The sequence below is a fragment of the Acanthaster planci genome, linkage group LG06 (assembly GCF_054643075.1).
Source record: "Acanthaster planci isolate LZ-2023a linkage group LG06, COTS_SCS, whole genome shotgun sequence".
NCBI lineage: Eukaryota > Metazoa > Echinodermata > Asteroidea > Valvatida > Acanthasteridae > Acanthaster > Acanthaster planci.
Genome location: NC_141782.1, coordinates 8,027,682 through 8,052,519, shown reverse-complemented (window position 1 = coordinate 8,052,519; position 24,838 = coordinate 8,027,682). Strand labels below are relative to the sequence as shown.

The window sequence follows — 24,838 nt, the reverse complement described above, 5'->3', positions numbered from 1 at the left end:
TGAATGCAAGTTTTGTTTTTTGTTGGGCTGGGAGTAGATGTACGTGACTTTGTTTCATGAAACTCTGGCTGCATCTAAAAGTACTTGTAAGTACTGGTTTCTATATTTGGGATTTTTCGGTGGGATAAAATATCCCAAATTTACAATAGTGCTATTAACCACTCCCTGCCGCGGATTCCGGATCCAGACACGTATGCTTTATATGAGTGGCCGGGGCCTCCGAACTCGGACAAAGGGAACAGGGCCTTGTAACAAAAGACCATAAATGGAACAAAAGACCAGGCTGCAAGGAATAACCAACATTTTTTTACTCTCAAAAGTGGAGATAATCCCGCCTTGTTTTGAAACAGTATACCATGGTTTGGGGCATTTAGAGCGAGCAGAGTACAACCGGGGACAAAAGTGCTCCACCACCACAGCGATGAGCCACACAGCACCGCTGCATGTTAATCTGGGCCCTGTTGAAAAGAGGTCAGCAGCACACTGAGCTAGGTTCGTGAACAAAAGAAAGTTATATAGCACCGCACAACCTGGGCTCTTTTTACAAGGCTGCAAGCCCGGCTGAAATACTCAGGCATCAATAGATTTTGTCTGTCAGGCTAGAGTGGCACCAGACAGTCCTTCACATGTTTGTAAGTGTCCAGTAAATGAAGATACGAATTTTAAAGAATTTTGAAAACAGAAAAAAATGATTAATATCCTGGCCCAGCATCATCAACATTGATAACTGCCCCGGCAGGAAGTGCTAACAAAAGGCTAATGTGATGCATGGAAATCAACAGTGTTGTAGTCGAGTACTTTTTTCCGAGTACCAAGTACTGCCAAGTACTTTGACTGCCGAGTACAAAGACAGGTCGAGTACTTTGCCAGCCGAGTACAAGTACTGGTTTCCGAGTACAAGTACTTGCAATTCCGAGTACAAGTACAAGTACTTCTAATTCAAAAGTAGTTTTATCTTAATTTAGAGACTCTAAGACCTGTCATTGTGTAAAAGAAACACCGAATGCAGATGACATAGCTACAAGAACAAGTGATCTGGCAAGCAATGTCACGGTCACTACACGTGTGTTGCAGCAGTTGACAAAACATGCATGGCGCGGCGAAGTCTATTTTCCAGACTTAATCATTCACATGCCTGTGATTTTCTGTATGTTAGGTTCATCGTTAGAATTTTCGGGTCGACGAACCAGACTACCAATGCCCAAGTAAATCGGGAACAATTCTGGAGTACCACAATATAATTTGCGTACGTGATTGGTTAAGTACGCGCACAGACAGCTAATGGGTCGTACACGTTAATGGTCCCACGTTCGGCCTTCTCTTTGTCAGAACCCTATCGAATATCGCATCACTGGGGTCGATATTTTTGTACCTGCACACTCACATCCACACATAATACCATTTAGAGTCCAGGATTTCCTGCTAAGGACAAGTGGTTTTATTGCGGTCATTTCAAGGAACCAACAGCACCTATCACAACTGTGGTAAAAGTGAAAGGTATAACTTCTTACTACATGTATTAATCATCTGTACAGATGCTGAGCCTCCCTGTCACTGAGTGATGCACGAATCTGTGGTGGCTGCAACCTCTTCCCATAGAGTTGTGTGTTGTGTCAAGCCACAGCAAAGTCTTCTGTACAAACATGTAGGACCTAATCTCACACGGAAAAGACTGCTCTGCAATCTGATCTGCTAAGCAGAAGTCAGCAGGCAACCTGTTGCGAGAAATATATACATTAGTTTCTGCTCAGCAAATTTTTGGACTCAGAAGACTTGTGCTTAGCACCTGTAGCTGTGATATTGGCCCCATCATGTGGTTCTGCTTGCATACCAGAATTTTGCACTCAGAGCACTGGCAGAGAAACTCTGTGCTAACCCCTTTGCCGTTAATAAATTTCTCTTAAAATATAAAAATCAATACAAACTTACTCCACTTGACCCTAATGTTTGTTGCCAACGTGGCAGTTTTGAAACTTCAAATTTTATTTTCTTGGGCCACCACACCCAATCAATCTAGAAATTATTCAATGTTATATGAGTGGTTCAGCACGCTCAGTGTTCCTTGCTGACCTGTGATATAACATTTACCCTTTAAATGCGGAATCTCCTGCTGTACATGTGGTAAGCAGATATATTAACTGCTTTAACAGTATAATAGCAAAGTCGAACTGCAGATTTGAGCCCAGATAGGCTGCCTGACATAGCTCACTTTCACAGGGCTGCAGAGCGAAGAAAAGTATTAAGCACACAAACTATATGCTCAATCAAAGCAGTTTACCAACCAAGATGTCATGTATTGTGTATTTCTTGTGACTGCTTCCCAGCTGAGTTCTGCTTACGATATGAATTTGCTAAGCAGACTTTTCTGCAGAGAACTGACCAGCTCTTAAAGTTTGGCTCCACTCTCATAATAAACTTTAGAAACTGTGCCATCCTACAAACACATGTACGCTGAAGTGCATTTATTTTGGTAAAATGTCTCTCTTAGGTTTACGTGTTATACAGTTAAATTTAAATATAATTACAATGCACATTATACAAAAATACAAGGAAAACATCAAGTTTTATACTCTATAAAGGGAACAAGCAAGAGAAACAGGAAATGTCAACCCATTCAGGGAAATCTGCCCATTAGGCGAAAAATTACACCCCCCATTACAAAACATGACAAAAAGGCCAGATTTCTTTGACACTGTACACATCTCTTCACAGGAAGGAACACACACATAAATTCCAAAAGATGAACCAAACCTACAGGACTGATGGAAGCCTTTGAAAATTGACAGCTGGCTGACTGGCAGAACACTGAAGACAGTGGCATATCTCAGGGACAACCAGGGGAAATGCAGATGGTATGTGGTCCCCCCAACGTGTCCAATGCTATATCTTATGCCCCTGCTCAGACACTGAAGAAAAAGAGTCCTGTATTGTCTCAAAGACTAAGGCAAAATACACTGACTGCCCCCTTACAGGGAAATGGGAAGTGCAAATGGTATGCCACGCCCACAACGTGGAAAGTCAGGCCACTGTTGTCAGACATCTTTGTCATCAAAAGATTTTGTTTCTTATTGCATAACTGAAAAGGTAAAGAATCGACTGAAAAAAAAAATCAGGAAAAAATAACCAACAACAAAAACAACTAACCAACAAACCCTGTGAAATAACCACTACAATGGCAGTGCCAAAGTTGTTCCTATGGACATCATAGAAGTTGGGGAAAGAAAAAGACAGCAAGGATTTCAGGAAATTTGCTGTGTCGGACTGTATTTGGTACATGTAGTCCTTTGACATGGTCTGCCTGGAACACAAAACACATTCAATATTTCTCTGCAGTAAAGCACACACATCAACCCCACAGACCTCATTTAAACTTGAGAAACATGCTCTGTGACTTATCACAGGTTCATCAATACTATTTGTATCCAAAGCAAATATTACACAAAACCAGAAGTTCAATCTTTTAGCTTTTTGCTATCATACACATTAAAAGTCATGTCAGTCATGTCAGCGACTGAAACTTGAGCAGCACTCCTCAAACCATGTTTTGAACACACTTTTTAAAAATGCCATGATGCAGTTTTTATCAAACATAATAAGTTTGGGGCTACTTTTTTAAAAATTAATGTTAGATAAAACTTGCAGTTTTGTATGGTGGAGATAGACTAAAGCAACCGCTTTCGGTAACACTATGTGGATAGATCTCTTTTTGGAAGAAGTAAGGCTCCGATAAGAACAGGTGAGTATGTATTTGACGTTTTGGCCAGTATGGTTGTTCTCGGGCAGAGCATCCTGGTTGAAATGTTTGAGTACACACTCACCGGTTCCTATCAGAACCATACTTCTTCTCAAAACCGTAAGCCGTCTCTTTAAAATAAACATTTGAATGCAATGGAAAAAATAAATTTCTGGAGGTGACAGATAGTTAGGCCTCCTATGCAAAGACACATGCTAGACAGAATTGTCATAACAGTCAAAATCAGCCAAACGGCCCGTATGTGTTGATGTAATGTAGCAAATGAAGTAGAAGGGCTTTTTGACCGTCTGTGACTGCTACAAAAAAAGGCTATAGAAATGTAACATTTTGTCTGTCACTGAATGAAATTATTCTTTCCACTGCACAAATTAAGAACATTCATTTGTTTTACACAATGCCTGAATAAATATTCGTTACTTGATAAGTTCCTTTTATACTTGCTGTCTTTCTCCCCACTCAGTCGTAACATTGTGACAAAGTTGTCCATACAGTTCCAAATCAGTAAGTGCTTTAACAGACACTATTTGCCCTGCAAATTCCTCTTGATGTGCATGAGCAGGTTTTATCTGTGTGTCTGTCATGGCAGTGTTTACAGTGCCATGGACAGAACAACTGTGTGTACTACTGTCCTATCAAATGGTTCTACCACCCTGTATGGCTACATATCGCGTGCAATCATTCATGTCACATGATCGACAACTCACCAATCATATGATAGCAATTTATTCAGGTGGTGTAGAGTATAATTTCGAATATATCACATGACAAACAAGGCAACCTATCTGATGTACAGTCATTTGCAAAACTTAAAGACCATCCACACAAAATGCATTAATCTGAAGAAAAACCAAACTTAAACCAATCAATCATGGCAAGTCATGTTTATTTTCAACGTGTTACATTAGTATTTTGTTTAAACAGCTATTTGACTACATTTCCATGATTTGAAATATCAACAGTCCAATATTTAGTGTGCTCTCCTTTATTTCTGATTACTTAGACTGACTTTTTTACCCATGCTGCCTTACAGACAAAATGTCATACAAGACCTGCCTTTGCAAAAATTTCTTTCAAATGGGTATATAGCAATACACTGTTACGCACTACGTTAAAATTATGTTACGTAATCATTCAATGAGACAGTGTAATGCAGGCCCAGTGACAGAAACACATGTACCAATAAAATTTCAGATGGTATTAAACTTTTGCAAATGACTGTAACTACTTATGAATCTCAGACAAATTAAACTAATGAGAAAGAACTGAGGAAACTCTTCCTTGGGAAAGGTCAAAACTGGTTGTCTTTACTTCCAAAAAAGGTCGAACCAATATACACTGCATGTCAATCTTCGGTTCCCCTGCTTTAGGTTGTACATATTTACAAATATGCTTCACAATAGTATTTGTCATTCCATTTACAGATTTGATTGGTAACAATTGAACAATTTTATACCATCACATGTGCACGTGCTTGCTGGAAATATTCTGGTGATTTTAATTTTATAAGCTCTGCAAAGAAAATATTCTAAATTCGTCTTTGGTGAAAAAGATGTTCAACCCTTTGAGCCAAATGTACATACTATTACTCCCATTGCATGGCCCCATTACGATACATGTAGCAGTACAAAACTAGACAACACAGGCATGTCGAAGTATATTCCAATAGAACGTTTGCATGGCTGCCATCTTGCAGGCCAGTGCTTTTGTTCCACAGGGTATGCACAAAGGACGTTTCCTTGTGGAACAAAAGATCTGTCCTGCAACATGGCCACTACGCAAAGCATCTATTGGACCCTTTTCAGTTCCTAAACTGTACCACAGCCATACTTGGAGCCTCCGTAAGCATAAAAAAATATGCGTTGTGACATTGGGCGATGATACCTTAACTCAAGAGAACAAGAGTGCTTGTACACAGACCAGCGGTAAAGGTGAAAACCTGTTTGGGTGCGTAAATCATAACATTAAAGACTGCACACAATGACAATAGCCCCAAATGAAGAATTAAAGGCGTGACCAGGAATCGCTCAGCCATGCCAGCCGATTGGTGATGTCATACATAATGGGACCGCTGATAGGCTGGAATGCACAGGCTCTGCACAGTAATCTTTGGTGAGCACAGTGGTTTATCCTCTCAAGTTGTTTGGTGAGCACAGTTTCTCCCCTCTCAATTTTTTTAACCACTCAGAATTTCATTATCACTAGTCTGTGTATAAGGGCTTTTACGGACATTGCTCCTGGGTCTAAAGAACTCTGAAGCTTATACCACTGACCCTTAATGTTACACAGTGTATAAAAAACAACGATGGCCAAAACTAAATGACCTCTTTTGGGCCTATGCATGGGATTACCCATTTCATGGCAAGAAATATAGAACCTATACAAAAGCCGTGGAGACCCTGTTGTGTCCTAAACATGTACGCACAGCAAGATATTACTGGTTGTTTTTTTTCTTTTAGAACTACCTGCAGGTGCCAAGTTTCTACACTGTAAATACAGATGATAAACACAACGAGTGACAGCTTTATTTTAACCAATCTATATAAATGGAATAATTTACGGCCCAATGTACATTCATTCATGACTGGCAATGTCTTGTGAAGTTTCCGAAATGGGCGTAGAAAGTAGAAAGATAAACTACACTTCTCTGGGAAACTTTACTATTTAAATTTTTCACGTACAACTCATTCTCCTTTGAGTCCATGCCACATTTTATCCAAGTTGGACTCAGTTCTAGAGATAACTGCCCTACAAAAAGTTCAACTTTCTGAATGTGTCACATGTGCTCTGATGTCATGAGTGTTCCTGGACCATCTTTACATTACAAGGACATCTTGGAGCATGGGTAATGAACCTCTCCTAGTCCTAAACTCTTTAGAGATTGTCACGCAGGCTTACTGGACCCTAACTCCCAAGGCGCTTGGAGAGGAGCCTTAATACTGCACTTTCCACAAATCATTACCTATTCAGAAACCCCAGGGACTTTTGGTGCTTCAACTTTAAAGGAGCAACAAGCCCCATGCAAATGCAATCATGCCTAGACTCTAGTCTTTCTCGCTGGCTAGGCTTTTGCCTATCTCAATGGCTAGGCTCCAACCTTTCTCAATGGCTAGGCGCCAACCTTTCTCAATAGCTAGGCTCTAGCCTTTCTTAATCCTATAAAACTCTCCAAAGACCCATGTAGCTGGATTTAGAAAGATCTGGGGGGGAGGCAGCTTCAATTTTAGGGTTAGCATGGAGTCATTTTGGTAAATGGCTGAACGACCTTGCATATTAATTGCATGTCCCTTTTCAGCCGCACAATTCAGTGTATCGAAACCAAAGATGGTTGGTGAATGTCTGGCATGTGATACTACATGTATAGGAAAGTATCCACAAGTATGTTAAAAACAAGTTGGCTAAAAAAGAAAAACAAAAGATTTCATAATAGAATACTGTAAGCATGTGCATGAAATGTGTCTTTGGGGGAAGATACGTTTTGGTTAGAAAAATCCATGTTACAACCCGGCTGTATGTATGACTCTATTCAGTGAGTACATGTGGGGTTAAACAACGGACGAGTAGTAATGACTCCCGATAACATGACTCAGAAATTCTCAGTAAGCCAAATTGGTGTTCCAACTGAGCATGCACAGAACATGTGCATGGGATCAGCTCTGCCAGCATGACTGTATGAAACCTCACATGCACTCAAAATACCCAACTGGCTTATTTGTCGATGTGACAACATCTTATTACATGTCCAAAAATGTTAGCCGCTAGACAGACTTTGATGTACAGTCCAATTTATGCATCAGTGATAGGGTGTAATTCACAATAATTGAAACCGCTGAGTAGAGACAACACAGCCCTTAGTAATGACTCACCTTGTGGCTACTAGATTGAAGCCCAGAAGAATGGCATATTGGTGTCTGTTCTGTGACCTTCCACACAGAGTTCTTTCATGCATCCATTGGTACAAGATTACTTTCTACATCTGCTTCTGCAAAAGCGCTTTCTAATGCACCAGGAGGTTGGAAATCACCATCATTTAAAAATAAACTCTCTTTGAGGAAACTGTTTAAAAATTAGGGACTTAAAATCAATAGTGATAGGTCAGAAGAAGAGCAGAGAACAAGATGGAAATTTCCAAAACGACAATACTTTTCAGAAGAGCTTCAAGTGACTGAATTTTTTATAAAATTGATACAAGTATAACAAAGCTTGAAGGCTTTCTATAAAACATTTCTGATAAAATTTCACTTCATATAATGTAGGTTTCATTTGACATAGAACCAACTGCTCAACGAACATGAGGCCACTACGGATAATCCAAGATGACGTTATTAAAGAGGCATCCCACTCGCACATGCGGCACATACTTTCTCAAATTGAGGCCTAATGCATTTAACTGCAGAGCACATCCTAACTCGTTGAAGTTGCATTTTTAACGCGGCTGTAAGACCTGCGCGGCAGTGCACTATCACTGCAATGACGGCTTCTGCGTTAGGGTGGTGGATTTGATCGCCTCACATAGACAAATACTGCAACATCAATACAGTGCTTAGCAAGAAACATTAACCCCTTCACCGTGGGATTATTTTGACCGCAACTGCTGGGCTGTGGTATGCCCTGAACGGAGGGCTTTGTCCATCAGCAGGCCCCATTGAACCAGCAGCTACATGGCGATTAGACTGTATGTGTGGTATGCACTAATCCTCACACAACGGTGCGGTAGTAGCAGTCTTCCGTAGCGACGCAGTTAACGCAGGGTGAAACGACGGTAACACACAGCCCATTTGCCTCGTTTGTCCGTACAAAAGCAGGAAACAGTCTGCATGCAACAGCTCATCTGACACTGCTGGCACACTCAACGGCATGTTGAAGGCTGATAATGTTCAAGCATGGGTTTGTGTTCATGAGCATGCTTCTCCCATGGCAGGAAATCCTAAGCAAATCTCTGGTCGACAGTCAGCTAATTTCCTTAGGAAATATATGTGACAACTGGAAGCAGTGATGTCCCACTGTCATCAACTTCAAATAACTTCCTACTTAATGGGTCCACATGTCAAAAACAAGTTCACCTTCGGTTCAATAAGTGGGTAGTGCCCCAAATATAAAGTGAATATCCCTCCACTACAGGGAAGCGCTGTCGTCCTCACTTGAAGGGTGGCTTGCCGTTGGACTTCCAATCTCAATTCTCACTGTGGCTACCTCCTACCTGACTTCCTAGCTGTGCATTCCAGAGAAGTCTTGCTGCTCACTTCAGGTCCAGGTGCTTGCGGATGAGCTTCACACACTCTGAGCTAGACCACCTCTCTTGAAGGGCAGCACACTCGCTCTCGTTAGTGAACTCCAGCTTGGCTTTTAGGTGACTTCGGATCAATGACTTGGTCAGCTGGAGACCCTAGATCATAATGGAGGAAGAAGCAGAACTCATAACACATCTCTTAACTTTAACATCTTCCACACTAAACACAGAAACTTGCCAACCTGAAACTTTGCCAGCAAGTTAGATATTGGGTCTGGCAGACATCCTATGAATTTCCTTTCCTTTCTGCTCCACTCTGAATTTGTTATCCCAATATCACAAAGAAAACTTTGTGCTTTTAGACCAAGCAAACTATTTTCAATAAAAATGCTTTGGTTGTTGGTTTTGTTCTTCAACCTGTTTTCCCTTTTGAGTCACAACCTGCGAACTTGTCATAGCTTAGCTCATCAAAAAACAACGGGAGGTTCCATGAAAGGAAATAAAGGTTAACAGGGGGTGAAAGTGGAACATAAATAACAGCAGAAATTGTGAGCACAAAGTTTGACACATGTACGGTGTGGGGCCCCTGGAAAACTCATAAATGTAGATGCTCTATGGTGCATTTGACAGCCTCCTGGTGCGACCACTGGTCATTTTTTTTTCTTGCAATTCAGGCTATGCATATTTGTAATTTTCAATTTTCCTTCATTTGTCTGAAATTCCTTAAGGTTAAAATTAACTAGTAAACTAGATGTACCGAAATTGTAAATATCGCGGTTTGTAGAGTGAGTTGGCCCTTTTCCCGTCTGATCTGGCCACATTTTGAAAATTTCAATTCTTTAAAGAATGCATGTCAGGCGTCCAGGCTTTTGGATTTTCCAGGCGTGGACTGTATTGCCTGCCTTTCCATTCACGTCCATTTCCGCTGATTTGTAACTTGAGGATCAGTCTTGTCAAAAACTGTATCCAAGACAGAACCCCTTTGGACAATTGTACATTTGTGTTGCACTGATACTTCAAGGAGTTTATGTCCCAAATTGTTTGAAAGCCCGTAGAAAACAGAGCAGAACCGAACACTAATGCATGGCACAAGAACTTTGTGCGCCCCGCACTAGTTGTTGTGAAACCCTCTCTCAGCGAAAGCAAAAATTTACTAACCTTTTATCAAGCCACAAATTAACAGTGAAATGTGAGCTACCACAATTTACAGTGGAGCTTGTTAGTCACTACTTCCTCTCACGAAGGAACAGCTGCAAAGAGTCCCACTGACACATATTCGAATACTGATATTTCATTGGCAGCCAATCACAACACAATGACTGGTGGTCCCCGGATGCTGTTTACACACAAGGCTTGCTCTGGCTGAATGATGCCCACATGGATTTGTATAAATATGTGTTTCTACATGTACATGCAACGTTGTACAGAAGATTCATTCAAGTAGTACTGTTCAGTGTCGGAAAGAGGACGTGTAAAGTTTTGCCTGACCGTCGGTAGAAAAAGATTTTTAAAAAAGGAAAATCAGCGCTTGCAAAAGCAAGCTCCATCTGACCTTATTGAAATATTATCTTAATTTTGCTTGTTTTAACCCTCCTTTGGTTTTACAGCACAAATGTGCACAAATGCCCACAGTCAGTGGTGAGTATGTATTTTCTATATGGAACTCAAACATGCACAGGTTTAGTGGGTCCTAGCACAAAAGTGCAATCTGATATTCCTGTGAGGGACTGTTGGTGCAGTGCACAACACAACACAGCTGTGCTTCTTTGAGGTGTTCACCAAATGACCCAAAGAGTGACTTCAGCATAGGAGAATTAACCACTTTGTACCGGGGCATTTTGCAATGTTGAGGATGCTGGGCCGGCATGACTATCATTTTTTCCGTTTTCAAAATCCTTCAACAATTCATCATTCCACTTAACAGTCGTTTATAGCCACACAGAGTAATCTTCAGGCACTACTCTAAGTTGACAGGTGACCTTCATTGACGCCCGAATATTTCAGCCGGGCCTGCAGCCTTGTAAACAGAGCCCAGATAGTGCAGTGTTATACAACTGTCTTTTGTTCACGAACCTGGCTTAGTGCACTGCTGACCTCTTTTCAATAGGGGCCAGATTAGCATGCTGCGGTGGTGGAGAGCTTTTGTCCCCGGTGGTAATCCGCTTGCTCAAAATACCCCAAACCCTGGTATACAGTTTCAAAATAACACTGGATTATCACCACTTTTGAGAGTGAAAAATGCCGGTAATGCCCAGCAGCCTGGTCTTTTGTTCGGAGTACGGTCTTTTGTTACAGGGCCCTGTTTCCTTTGTCCGATTTCGGAGACCCCGGCCACACATATAAACCATAAGGCTCCGATTTCGGAGTCTCCGGCTGGTAGTGGTTAATGTGTTTTATGACTTTGTAAATATATTGTTTTAACTTAACCTGTTTTTGATGTACTGTTTTTAGTGTTTTTATATGTAGTGATATGGAATTGTATAATACCAGCGGCTGGGGCCGAGTCTATGGTGCCAGCGTGCTATTTTTAGTTACATCTACCCGGCATTAGTGGATTCAATGTTTTACAATGTATAAGATTGGGACTGGAAGAGGCGCGGGAAGAAAATGGTCGAGAGAGTGTGTGGAAGGAGGATGACGGAAAGGAGGAGAATAAACAGGGATTGACTGGTCCTTCCAGAAGGAAATTTTGAGCCTGTGCAAGACTTCTCATTTTGGGTCTGTTATAAGGTAACACGGATGGGGTGCTGGAAGGACAGAAGAGGGTTAATAGTCAAACCTGTGAGTGAGGAAACTTTGTTAACTTGTTGATTTGTGAGCGGTACAGCGATAGACTACAACGGTGAGCAAGGCTGTGAGTGACTGTACAGGACCACTTGAACTACTAGTTAAGACTCCTGCAAGGCAGAACCTAGAGTGGACTGAAATTGGTGTGAACCGCATGCTCGTAGCGGTGTTAGCTTTTGAATTCCCGTTCTCCAGCTGTGAGAAAACTCCTACGAGCGCCAGGAGTTACTCGGAACTGAGTTCGGACAGTGACAGTCAGCTATATCTGGAGGAAAGGGCAAGGAATGAACCTGTCGTCGTGGCTAACTGGACCATTAAAGCGTACGAAAATAGAGGAAACTGGATCGGCTGGGGATTGTAGTGGAGAGCAGGCTGTCGCCAGGAGTGAGAGGACCACGGTTTGGCCGAATTGACTGTGCAACTGACAGCCAGATCAACGGGGAAGTGCGAGGAGGCTGTCGTCGTGGCTTGAGTGGCTGAGGGGACGAGCACCGCCTGGTGAGAGTGAATCCTAGGCCCCTATATTCATTATTCGCTCTGGACGTTTGATCGACCTTTTATTTTGACAAGAAGGCATTGACTTTAATGAAAACATTAGAAGATGTGTTAAAAATTATTGATTGAAAGTAGCCTGTCTTCTTGGTTGTTACTTTGGAGTGAATGTCGATATTATTGTATTGAATTTTTTTTGCTTATGTTGTAAGTCGTGAGCTTTTTGTGGCCCTCAAATGGCGACCTCTGAATCTGAGACAGATTTGATTTCACAACTTGTGAAAGGCCTCACCGATGCATTGAAAACAGGCCAGTCTAAAGGAGGGGAGCGTCCCATGAAACTCTCAAAGTTTCATGGAAAACCTAGCAAGTTGGGTGACCCTACAGTTAGGGAATGGCTTGAAGAAGCCGACGTATATATCAAACAATGCAAGATTCCTAGTGACGAGCAGGCACAGGTTGTGTTTAACCACCTTACTGGGTCTGCTCGCGAAGAGGTCAAATGTCACCCGGAAAGTGTTCGTTCCAATTTGGCCGCTCTAAAAAAACTGTTGCGGCAGCATTTCGGGGAGGTTGAAACTGTGCAGGGTTTGCAAAAGACCCTGTATGAAAGGAATCAGCAAGAAGATGAGTCTTTGATGGATTTTTCGAGGGCACTCATCAGAATTCATGACAGGATTTTAGAGGTTGCCACTGAGGCTGAAAGGGGAGCACTGGTTGCTTTGCGAGACAGAGTTCTTATAAGGCAGTTTGTCGCGGGGGTTCGTGCTCAATCTGTAAGGTTGGAATTGAGGCGGCTTGAATTGGAAAAGCCAGAGCAGACATTCAACGAAATGAGAGATGCAGCGCGGGAACTCTTTCGAGATATCGAAAAGGTTTCTAAACCAAAGCGCTCTGCGGCAAACACAGTTACGGCCGTGGCTCGTGATGAGGGTTTTGATCCAACCGAATATACGGAAACCTCTGATCTAGTGGACACCAGCATTAATAGTGCCCGAGCAAATGTGGGTGGGCAGGGTTTGCCAGAAGGTATAGCGTGGCAATTGGAACAGTTAAGCAAACAACAAGGCCAAATTGCTGATCTTCTGCAACGGTTAATCGCACGGGAAAGCCCAGTCGCCAAGTCTGAAGCTAGGGCTCAGGGTCGTTCGCAATTACAGTGCTTCTACTGTAAGCGCCTTGGGCATGTTAGGGCTGATTGCTGGAAGCGCAGTGCCGACCAACAGGCCTCTGGGGCACCGAAAGCGAACAATTCTCAAACAAATCCACCTGCAGCTGGGCAAGGGAGTGCCAAAGCGGTAAACTCTCAACCTCCTCCACTGTAGGCCAGGTGGAGGAGAGGGAAGATATTTTGGCCTCACCCATAGAACCAGTACGTACAAAGGAAGAGCTAATAGATTTTTCAGCTGACGATGCTCTGAGTTGGCTGGTGGGACAGACTCCCAAAGCAACTGTAAATCTAGCAGGTGTGCAAACGTCATGTTTGTTGGACACTGGTGCTGAGGTTTCGATGATTAGTTCTTCCTTCTATGAGAAACAGTTGTTAGATAAAATACAAAAAGTTAAGCCAATTGGTTGCCATATCCGTGTATCGGGGGCAGGGAATGCTAACATTCCAGTGGAAGGCTACGTGCGGTTACCCATGGGTATTCAAAATCTCAAGATTGACGCACATTTTCTGATTGTTAAGAGTTCTCATGAGGGTGAGGTAAGCAGCTGGTGTGGTTGTCCAGTTGTGTTAGGCTGTAATAATCTAGAACGTTTGACAGATTTGGCCATTGACCCCAAGCACAGTGACGCACGCGCGTTAAGTGCGACCATGAAATGGTATCGTGTGTCGAAGGAGCCAAAACCCAACAATAAATCGGGACAGCAAGGTAACAAGCCAATAACGGCTCGTACGGGTCGTTATGCTGTCATGGTTTTGCCAGGTGAAGTCCGTGGTGTTACTTGCTACGTACGTTCGTCGGCTTACATGAAGGGTAATTCTGTGGTTGTTCAGGGCACGTATGAGAATACTGTTGGGTTGGGTAGGACATGTAGAGTAATAGATACACTTCAGGATATAAGTAGTAATGCCGTTAATGTCCTTGTGGCGAATGCTGGGATGCATGCAATTAAAATCCCGCCTCACACCAAATTGGCTACTATCGCTGAAGTGGTTCCCAGAGTGACTCTGGAAACCGGTGAAGAACCTGATCTTTTTCATGTAACAGTGAACCATGTCACGATTGGAGAGGATAGTGGGGGAGACCCAGGCGTCAATAGCAGGGCTCAGAGTGAGGAAAAGATCAAACCTCCGGTTTCGGAGGTTTACACGTTCCATGACGGGACGCAGTACACACTGCCCCCTGGGCTGGAGCTGGGACTATCCGGATTCGAAAAGGAGGATCAGGATAGGATCGTTGGGGTTATACGCAAGCATGATTTTGTCTTTTCAAAACACCCATTTGATGTTGGCTCCTGTGATAAGCTGGTTCACAAAATACACACTACTGATGAGACCCCTATCAGCCAGCCGTATCGGCGGATACCCCCACAGCACATGAATGAGGTTCGCAACTTGGTTCAAAAGTATCTTGACCAAGGGATTATTCGAATGAGTGCTAGCCCTTACGCAAGCCCAATCGTACCAGTTCGGAAAAAAGACGGTTCACTGCGCATGTGCGTTGATTACCGAAAACTCAACGCACACACCGTGCGCGATTCATTCCCTTTGCCGCGGATTGAGGAGTCCCTGGAAGCCCTACGTGGGGCTCGGTACTTCTCTTCCCTTGACCTAGCACATGGATACCATCAGTTACACATGGAAGCCAATTCTATAGAAAAAACGGCATTCAGAGTGCCTTTTGGCTTATTCGAGTTTTTGCGAATGCCATTCGGACTGGCAAATGCACCTAGTACATTCCAAAGAGTGATGGAACAATGTTTGGGGGATCTTAATCTCACTGAACTGCTTTGTGTACCTGGATGACATCCTGATCTTTTCATCAACACTGGAGGAGCATGTGTCGCGGCTAGATCATGTTTTTGCGCGGCTGGCTGAGTATGGGCTAAAGGTCAAGGGGAGTAAGTGCCGGCTCTTTAAGAGCGAAGTAAACTATCTCGGTCACATGGTCAGTGCAAGGGGAGTCGCGGTGGATAGTGAGAAGATAAAACGGATTGTAGAATGGCCTGAACCGAAGACAGCTGAGCAGCTGCGCTCATTCATGGGCCTCGCGGGATATTATCGTCGGTTTGTAGTAGGCTTTGCAGCAGTCGCTGCACCCTTGCATGCCATTTTGCCGCCGGTTAACCGAGGTAAGGGGAAGAAATCACATGAGGTAACAGCGTTTGTTTGGAATCCGGAAGCTCAAGCAGCTTTTGACAAACTGAAGGAAGCACTAACGCGAGCCCCTGTTCTGGCCTATCCTGATTTCACGGTACCATTTGTCCTTGAAACCGACGCTTCACTGAAGGGTTTGGGGGCATGCTTGACGCAAGTCGGTGAGGATGGTTGCAGGCATCCGATAGCGTACGCGAGCCGCGGGTTGCGGGGTGCTGAGGTAAATTATCCAGACTACAGCTCCTTTAAATTGGAGCTTTTAGCCCTTAAATGGGCAGTGGTGGATAAATTCCGCGATTACTTGCTAGGCGTTCCCTTCACTGTACTCACGGATAATAATCCGTTAGCGCACCTGCAGACGGCAAAACTAGGTGCTTGTGAGATGAGGTGGGTAGCACAGTTAGCCTCTTTCAGTTTTGGGGTTAAGTTTAGATCAGGCCAAAGCAATCGATGTGCAGATGCATTGAGTAGGTACCCTGGTCATAGCAGTTCGGAAGTGAAAAGTATCATTCAGCACACAGTCCCAACCAGTGCAATTCCATTGCGCGCAAGGGTAGGATTGGCCACAGCTAAGCAAGCGCATGGTGAGGAATCTTCCTTTGGCTTGGGACCTCCAGGGCTATTTCCCTCTTGGTCTCCAGAACAGCTTGCCGCACTACAGCGCGCAGATCCAGAACTTAAGGTTGTTTGGGAATATTGGGAGAATGGTCTAGTTCCGGGGGAAGTGAGGGGCGGACCGAGGCTCCCGCGGGAAGTAAGATTGTGGTTATGGCAATGGCCACGAATTGTGGTTCGTAGCGGCGTTCTTCATAGGAGGGTGAATGATCCACTCCATGGTGAGATACTCCAAGTCTTGCTACCAAAGGTCCTTCGGCATCGCGCACTGGAAGGCTGTCATGACAAATGGGGTCACCAGGGTATTGCACGTAGTGGTGCACTTTTGAGAAGGCGTGTATATTGGCCGCGCATGACAGCAACAGTCCGGCGTCATATCAAGCATTGCGAGCAGTGTACCGTGGCCAAGGAGGCGCAGCCCCAGCCTAGAGTGCCAATGAGGCATCTCCTTGCTTTTAGGCCCTTGGAAGTTTTAGCGGTTGATTTTGTAAAGTTTGATCGGGGAAGTGGGGGATATGAAGATGTGTTGGTGATGACAGATGTGTACACCAAATTTGCCCAGGCAGTCCCATGTAAGAATCAGCTCGCCGTAACAGTTGCGCGCGCCCTCCGAGACCACTGGTTTACCAAATTCGGGATCCCAAGCCAATTGCACAGCGACCAAGGTAGAAATTTTGAAGGAAAGGTAATTCGAGAACTATGCACGTTGTACGGAATAAAGAAATCACATACCACCCCTTATCATCCTGAGGGTAATGCCCAAGCTGAAAGATTTAATCGCACGCTGTTCGGTCTTGTCAAATCTGTTGATCAGCGGACGCGACACAAGTGGCCGGAGTTCCTTTCCCACTTGGTCTACGTCTATAATGCCACCCCACATTCTACCACGGGTGTAGCCCCGTATACGCTTATGTTTGGACAGGAACCTCTGATACCCTTCGACCAAATTCTTGGCCGCACAGATTCAGCATGGGAGCAAGACTTCGTAGAAGCTCAAGCGAAGTTGATTGATAAGGCTGGGGAAATGGTGAAGAAAATGACCAAAAAGTCGGCAGAGCGCAACAAGGCCCGCTTTGACTCAAAAATAAAGCATTGCAAACAGATAAAACCAGGTGCCAGAGTACTCTTGAAAAGAGGCGCATTCAAGGGTAGACATAAACTTGAAAATGCGTATCATCAAGAGACATACATTGTAACCGAAGTAAATAAAGAAGGGGACGTGTTAAAGATCCGTCCTTCTCAAGGGGGAAATGAGCGCACTGTAAATAGGAAACTTCTGAAAATGCACCCATCGGCAGGGTCAACCTCGGAGAGTTCGGAAGAAACTGACTCTGGTGACGATCTTCTGCCTCCCTCCAGTGCGCGCGCGAGTGAACATAGCCCTGTTAATTCCAACGAAAAAGAAGGCGTAAGTGTGGATCAAGTATGGGAGCCACCCACCGAACGTAACGGGGGGACAGTGCCTCGCAGGAGGTCAGAGCGATCCACAAGGGGCGTGCATTCGAACCCTTATCACTTGCCACGGTCTGTTTTAAAATGATAACGTCAGTTGGCCAAAGGTCTGAGAATTTACTGCGAGATTGAGGAGCTTCCGGCAGGAAAGGCTTGGGGTATCCAGTTTTCTCCGGGGTGAATCAGGCTCGTCGTGCTCTGGACCGTTGACCGTAGGTTGGAGATATGTACCAAAGTGCCCTTTTGTGATTATTTTCCAGGAGAATAGCGTTGAAAGAACTCCGTCGTGCTGATCGTGTCACCAGGTTCTCTTTTGGGGGAGGCTTGGGCAATCCAGTTCCCTGAGCGAGAATCTGACTTTGTCTCAGTTTGTTTTGAATGTTGCTTTTGCTCTTAACTATATAGTAGCCTAGAGTTTTATGATTGTTGTGTAACTTAAACTGATTCTTTAAGCATTGTTGGCAAGATGTCCTATGTTCTTTTTGGGCACAGTTTTGTTAAGCGCCTGGGAGGCACAAAAGAGTTTGAACTTAAATTCAAGTTTGGCAAGGAATCTGTGTCAGTCAGTTGTTATGGGGAAGGAGGCCTATCTTTGGCACGGATTGAAGCAAAAAGGAGAACTTATATTAGAAAGCTAAGGAAGCTAGCACCAAGAATTTTAATCGTTGACTTGGGAACTAATGACTTGTGTGCGCAAGATGCTTCTCCTTCTGGAGTTTATGATAAACTTTGTAAATTTGTGCAACGTATCACAGATGAGGGGATAATTCCCGAAGCTATTGTTTTTCTTCCTGTTCTTCCAAGAACTAGAGGGATGTTTCGAGAACAGGTGAGTGTGGAGGTTTTCGATCGGCGGGCAAGCGAATTCAATGGCCTTGTCGAGGCAAGATCATTTGTGGAAGATCGTTGGTGGCAATGGTCGCATAGAGGCCTGAAGAACCCAAGATACAATCTAGACGGGGTTCATCTGAATGAAATTGGCCGCCGACAGTATCAAAGAACACTACGCCGGGTGATCGCTTACTTCCACGCACATCTTTGGAAATAGGTAAATACGTTAGCTTTCCGCAGTTGAAAAAGTTAAATCGAAATTAGTGTTAACAACTTTCATTATAAGGGTTTTATCCAGATTTGCATGTTTATGTGAAAATGCCGAGATTTTCATGCCATGTTGCGACAATTCATTTATAATATCGATCTCCGGGTGAAGATCGGCCAAGTATGGGAGGATGTAGTGATATGGAATTGTATAATACCAGCGGCTGGGGCCGAGTCTATGGTGCCAGCGTGCTATTTTTAGTTACATCTACCCGGCATTAGTGGATTCAATGTTTTACAATGTATAAGATTGGGACTGGAAGAGGCGCGGGAAGAAAATGGTCGAGAGAGTGTGTGGAAGGAGGATGACGGAAAGGAGGAGAATAAACAGGGATTGACTGGTCCTTCCAGAAGGAAATTTTGAGCCTGTGCAAGACTTCTCATTTTGGGTCTGTTATATATATGTATTTATATAAGTGGAAAGTGGAAAATGAAATACGGCAAATTCAATAAATTCAACATAAAAGCGGAGATTTCACACCCCTGGTTAAAACAAGCGAACTTTGCCCACGTTTCCAGAAAACTCATCCGTTTACATGGCCTGTTGGCAATGACCTTGACCCCTACAAGTGGCTGTGGTTGGTCATTCCAAACAACAGGTAGTAATGCACGCAGAAAGTGTGCCAACAGCGACACAGCCTCAAAGCTTCCAAGTGTACAGGAAACTCATGTGTTTACCTTGCATGAACTGTTCGCGATGACCTTGACCCTGGGGATGACCTCACTCATGAAGCTGGTTGGCCAAAGCACCTGGGAGACGAGACCCGACGCACAAGCTTCCAGGGCAGTCATCCTGCGGCCGCTGTACAAGAGGTCACATGCCTGGGAGACAAACCATTAAAATCAATGCAACTGTTTGATGAACATTAGTTTGCAAAGACTGCATTGGACGGACCCTGAATGAAAACCTCAAACAAATCTAACAAGGAATGCTCCTGACATTGTGTCTGACGCATGTTACTTCATACACATTCTGTGCTCGGAGCTTTATAACGTGAGACAAGGAAAACTTCACGAGCCTTTCGAAACAGTGACTTGTTACTCAATCACAAAAACATTTTGGTGCCAAATTTGTACACATTCAGCATCACAAAATTCCAGTGGTTGTCAACCATTCTGTCAACATAACTTGTACTGTACCATGACAATGTCGGCAATGGAACCATCCAAAATTGCTATGTATTGCTATGGGAGAAAACGGCAAAAGCAGCAATGACAAAGAAATTGAAATACACACTTTTCCAGGAGCTCCAAGAATGGAATACATTCTTTTGAAAGGCCAAGAACGCAAAATTAAAATTGCAAGGCAGACCAATTTCAAGAGCAAGCAGGAATTTGCAGAACTTCGGGACACATCACATATCCAATATCAAAACTGCCTAAGACAAGTAACCAATTCCATTCAAGAATTGTATGACAGTTCATATGTTCGTCAACTTTCAGAGCCGGAACTTGAAAAATTTCCCAGCCAGGTCCAACCATCCAGCAAAGACTCCAGCAGAGGTATGCGGTTCCAGGACCTTCCAAAGACACTGTTTGCTTCTTGTTCAAGGCTGAGACTTCCCCTGTACTCACCACTGGAAGACCCATGGCGTTGGGGAAGGTGAAGGAAGAGCAGCCCTCAGGAGGCTGGCCCATGGCTGCATAAGGGAGGTGAAACTCTGCCTTGTCACTGCTGTAGACAATATCACATAGGGGAAGGATGGCAGCTCCAAGGCCCACTGCCTTGCCATTGACAGCAGCCACGATGACCTTGGGGTAGTTGATCAGTGCATTGATGAACAGCCTGTTGAATCATTTTGAAAACCCAAACCACGTATCTGAGTCAGGTTTTACACACATACACATCGTTATCTGTTTCCTTTTAATCTACCCACAGAGAACAAACATAGAACATATATAAGGGACTGAATGTAAAAATTTCAATTTTTGGTTTGTTATGAGCATGTTATAAACAAAACCCTTCCCTTATCAGCTCAGTATTATTAAAACAAGACTTCCATTTTTCAAAAGGATTATTCAGGTACAAAGCAAGCGCAAGTTTTTTTTAATCACCAATGATCCCGCAAAAACATCCCCCTTACAACTCCCAAAATTCCTTACCGTAATGCCTCAGCTAACTTTTTGGCATGTCTCCTCCTTTGTTCTGTGACTAGTAACTTTTCCAGGTCCAGCCCAGTGCAGAATATATTCCCGGATCCAGTAAGCAAGAGTGCTTTCGTTTCATCTTTGGTTGATTTCTCAAGGACATCTGTAAGCTCCTGCAAGGCCTGCAAAATTACAGAAACAACAATTAGGACTGAAGTAACAGCACAAGAATGCATGCGTATGGGAGGCATCATGTGCAACTACCTGCCACCATCGGAAGCCCTGCCACCAGCTTTTCAGCAAGGAAGCCTTGCCACTGACTTAAACAAACAGTAATGAGCCAGGCACCCTTTCAGGGTTAGAAGTCCTTCTAAAGCAAACACACTATTTATGATAAAACTGCATTTGTGTACCTGGGTGCCTTAGAAAATTTTGAAATCATACTGCTTCACCGACAGAAGTGAGCGGTACTTTGACAAATTCAGCCACACTCCTCAAGGACATCAAGAGCTTTTCTCAATTAGATCATAATTCAATGTCGTAAAGGGGAATCCCCAACTGGTGAGCTTCCACTGGAAAGCTTCCAAAAAGGCAAAAAAGGAATCTAGGCACAGCAGATTTTACCTTGACATTGAGCGCATTCCTTGCGGGAGAATTTGTGAAAAACCAAACTTGGGTGTACCCTGGGTGCTTCTTGACGACAATCTCCTTATATTTGAAGATGTTGTCGCATTGCCTGGTGCTGAACCTCCTGAGTGGGGATGAGATAACATGCCAGTGATCAACCTAACCTTCAGACACCTGCCGAACTAAGACATTCCTAAAGAGCAAAACCCAGATCTCAGAGCACTCGGAATCCATTCTGCTTTACAATGCAATTTTTCTGGCCACAGGCTTTGTACGAAACAAAATCATACCACCTCTACTGTTTCATACGATTGATGACTTTCTACAAAACTGCTTCTCATGTACACCTAGAAAAGGGTAAGTATACCTCCACCACGAACTTAAGCTTCATCTTTGTGCGGCAGATGGGCTGCCTTGTAGGCTTCGCTTCCTAGTTGAGGACCTTCTAAGTGTGTCAAGATTTAAGAGCTTCTTGGCTTTCTTCTCACCTCTTGGTCTCATCTTCCTCTTCGCTGCTCACGCTGGACTGCGAAAACCTCCGTGGGGCAAAGTTCTCGGCATACTTGTCCTCTCGGTCCTTGCGGCTTAGCCTGGCCCTGATGAACTTCTCGGTGGACAGGAGGGACTTTGGAGAGGGCAGCTTGAAGCTACCTCCCGCTTTCAGGTCGTGGAGTTTGACGATTGGGGTGAGCAGAGGGGTGAGGGCCAGCTGGGCATCGCTGTTTGTAGGAGTGCTGGGCGGAGTGGTGGTAGGCGTGTCCAAAGATTTACCTGCAAATGGCCAATTATCAGACTCACAGTTGTTTTTAAAGCTTCAGTCTGTCGTCATCTTTGAGCAAGTTACATCAGCAACAGTTTGTTAACCACTGGTTTATTTCGATATATATACCATGCATAGGTTACCAGTCAAAGGGGATCATTGCTTGACAATTAGTGGCTGATCAAACTTGCCCTTCCATGATGCCTAAGTCTGGAAAGGTACTGAACTTTGTGAAAAACTCATGCCCTCTGTTCTAATTCAACAATAAATTCAACAAAATCTAAAGCACTAACCTGAAGTGAAATATCCTCTCACTTTTAATTGTCAAATATTTCCAGCCATGCAAAATTACTACAAACTGCATTATTTTGAAAAAAGTTCCATGAAGGAAGACAAACAGTTACAACCATACATGTACAGCTGCATGCTCAGCAAGTCTTGAAAAATCTTTACATCAGGCACATGAATCCTAACCTCCTGGAATGTTCAAAGGTTTGCAGAAAGGCAGGGAAGTCTTTCTTTCAATGGGAACTGATTGGCCCTGCAAATTACTTTGATGTGGCTAGAATAAAGGACTGGGTTGAAGGAAGGGCAAAGCTACCAAGAGATTTCAGGCCAAGAGGCCATGGAGTGAGTTTAGGTACAGGTAGCCAAATGGGAAACCAATGAAGACGTGTGTTTGCCGTGAGTATGACATCTAGACGAAGGTTTTGACTAACCAGTGAACAAAACAAACTCCACTGCGAGCTAAGGGTTTCAATCCTATGACCAGGTTCATTCAGGAACACCACAGTTCCTATCAATTACCAAGTCCAAATAAAGTACATGAGCAAGAACATATATAATCTACACCGCAAATAAGAGCCCACTTTTATTTCTGTCTTACATCCTCTCCACTTTACCCACATTATTCAGGACTTTTTATATTGTATAAAACAAATCAAGAAGATGAAAGCAGGAGGTATGAATGAGGAGTTTCATTGTTTTCAGGGAGTTAACTCAATGTTTGTCTCTAAATTCCAGTTTGGAAGTACCTGTATTCAGAAGATCACTGTTTCCAATGTCTAGAAGACTGTTCACCCGACGTCTTTTGGCACTTTCACTGCCCTTGATATCATCAACAGATGCCTCAGGGTTTTCATAGCCCATGCAGGACATGGACCTTGGCCTGTGGAAATGTTTGTTATTAGTCAGGCTGGAAAGCTTAATATCAGTTGAAGAAGATCCTGAAGTGGATGACACAGAGGATGGGGATGGATCAGATACTCCGTTGCAGGTGTAATGCTGGTCCCCATTGGGGAACATTCTCTCCTTCTTGAGAACCACCTGGCAGGCATCCTGAAAGGGGTTCTTCCTCTTGGCTGGAGCTCTGCTGTTTTGGCAGACCTCCCAATCAGTCCTCATGCATGTCATGTGACTCTTGGAATCCCTCTTGGCCCTGCTTGGGTCCCTCTGCTTAGACGAGTTTGGCTTTTTGTGTGGTGGGGAGCCTTTCCAGAAGGGTCCCTTCTCTCTCAAGTTGCGCTCACTGAAGGCATCCAGGAGGTCCATACAGTTCCGCAGGTTTTCCACGGGCTCCCACGTGTCGTCCTCACAGCCATAGTTCTTCCATCGGACAAGGTATTCCAGCTTACCCTTGTTGTTTCTCCTCTGCTTGACAATCTTTGTTACCTGCCACAGAAGCAAGATGGTAAATGAAACATGAAAAACTGCCAAGTATACATATGCTTAACCAAATGGACATTTCCAGTTTAACAACAAAGCGATAAGTTGTACACATGTGCATAACATGTACAGTCATACAGGATTTAAAAGGAACAAAAGACATTATAAGGATATAACAAGTACATAAGCAGCCTTGGTCCGGTTCCCTCAAAGGGATCCTTAACCTGGCTTCTTCCAAGGAACATCATCTCAATTCCTTTAACACGAACCTTCAACCTACTTCTTCCACCATGGACATCAACCAAGGTACTGTCTGAGAGACATGAATTGTTCCTTCAGATGAATACTTTGACCCAATCCCTTCAAGCGAAGCTGTAATCATGGGCCTTCATGAGGGATCTCAAATACGACCATGGTCTATCAAGACCAATACTTCAGTTACCCAATTCCTTCAAAAGAAACCCACTGCTTTTGAAGTTTGGTCAAAAACTAGAAACAATCAAGTTCCTTCAAGACAATCTAGGTTGCATTACAGGGCTTGAAACTAGGAGGATCCATGAGCCTACTCTTGGTAAATCTCCAAAATGCTCCCACACATCTAGAAGTTGAGAGCAACCACTTGAGCCTATTTGTAAATAAGTTTTATCTACATGCATAGGCTTTTCTTTTGAAACCTCATCTTTTAAGTAATATTACATTCATACTGAGTGAATTCAAGAAATTTGCTGTCAGCCTAAACGTGATTAATTAACCATACCAATATCAGACATATCTTTAACCCTAACCCACCTCAATCCTCCAAAATCCTCCGGGTGGTTTTGGAGGATTTGAGAGAATTCAGGATGATTGACGATTTGAAAATTTGAGGATTTTGGAGGATTGAGGATGAATGGTGATTAACCCTAACCTCCTAGGGTGTATGTAAAATTGTATTGAAATTGGAGGATT

The 24,838-nt window shown here is 43.6% G+C and overlaps 2 protein-coding genes across 2 annotated transcripts in view; one reads left to right on the top strand and one right to left on the bottom strand.

Annotated features, from left to right (window-relative positions):
* Positions 1 to 1,415: 1,415 nt before the first annotated feature.
* Positions 1,416 to 24,838, bottom strand: part of LOC110980005 (chromodomain Y-like protein 2) — a 25,873-nt gene continuing 2,450 nt past the window's right edge. Inside the window, exons 2-8 of the mRNA XM_087137700.1 lie at positions 23,260 to 23,896; positions 21,954 to 22,236; positions 21,463 to 21,589; positions 20,854 to 21,020; positions 20,326 to 20,536; positions 19,429 to 19,572; positions 1,416 to 9,137 (exon numbers count right to left, since the gene is read on the bottom strand). Coding sequence (XP_086993826.1) covers positions 8,991 to 9,137; positions 19,429 to 19,572; positions 20,326 to 20,536; positions 20,854 to 21,020; positions 21,463 to 21,589; positions 21,954 to 22,236; positions 23,260 to 23,896 — 1,716 coding nt within the window. The 3' untranslated portion in view covers positions 1,416 to 8,990. The remainder of the gene's footprint in view (positions 9,138 to 19,428; positions 19,573 to 20,325; positions 20,537 to 20,853; positions 21,021 to 21,462; positions 21,590 to 21,953; positions 22,237 to 23,259; positions 23,897 to 24,838) is intronic.
* LOC147798785 (uncharacterized) lies at positions 12,262 to 18,333 on the top strand. Its single transcript, XM_087137704.1, has one exon. The coding sequence runs from the start codon at positions 12,497 to 12,499 to the stop codon at positions 13,583 to 13,585; it is 1,089 nt and encodes a 362-aa protein (XP_086993830.1). The 5' UTR covers positions 12,262 to 12,496; the 3' UTR covers positions 13,586 to 18,333.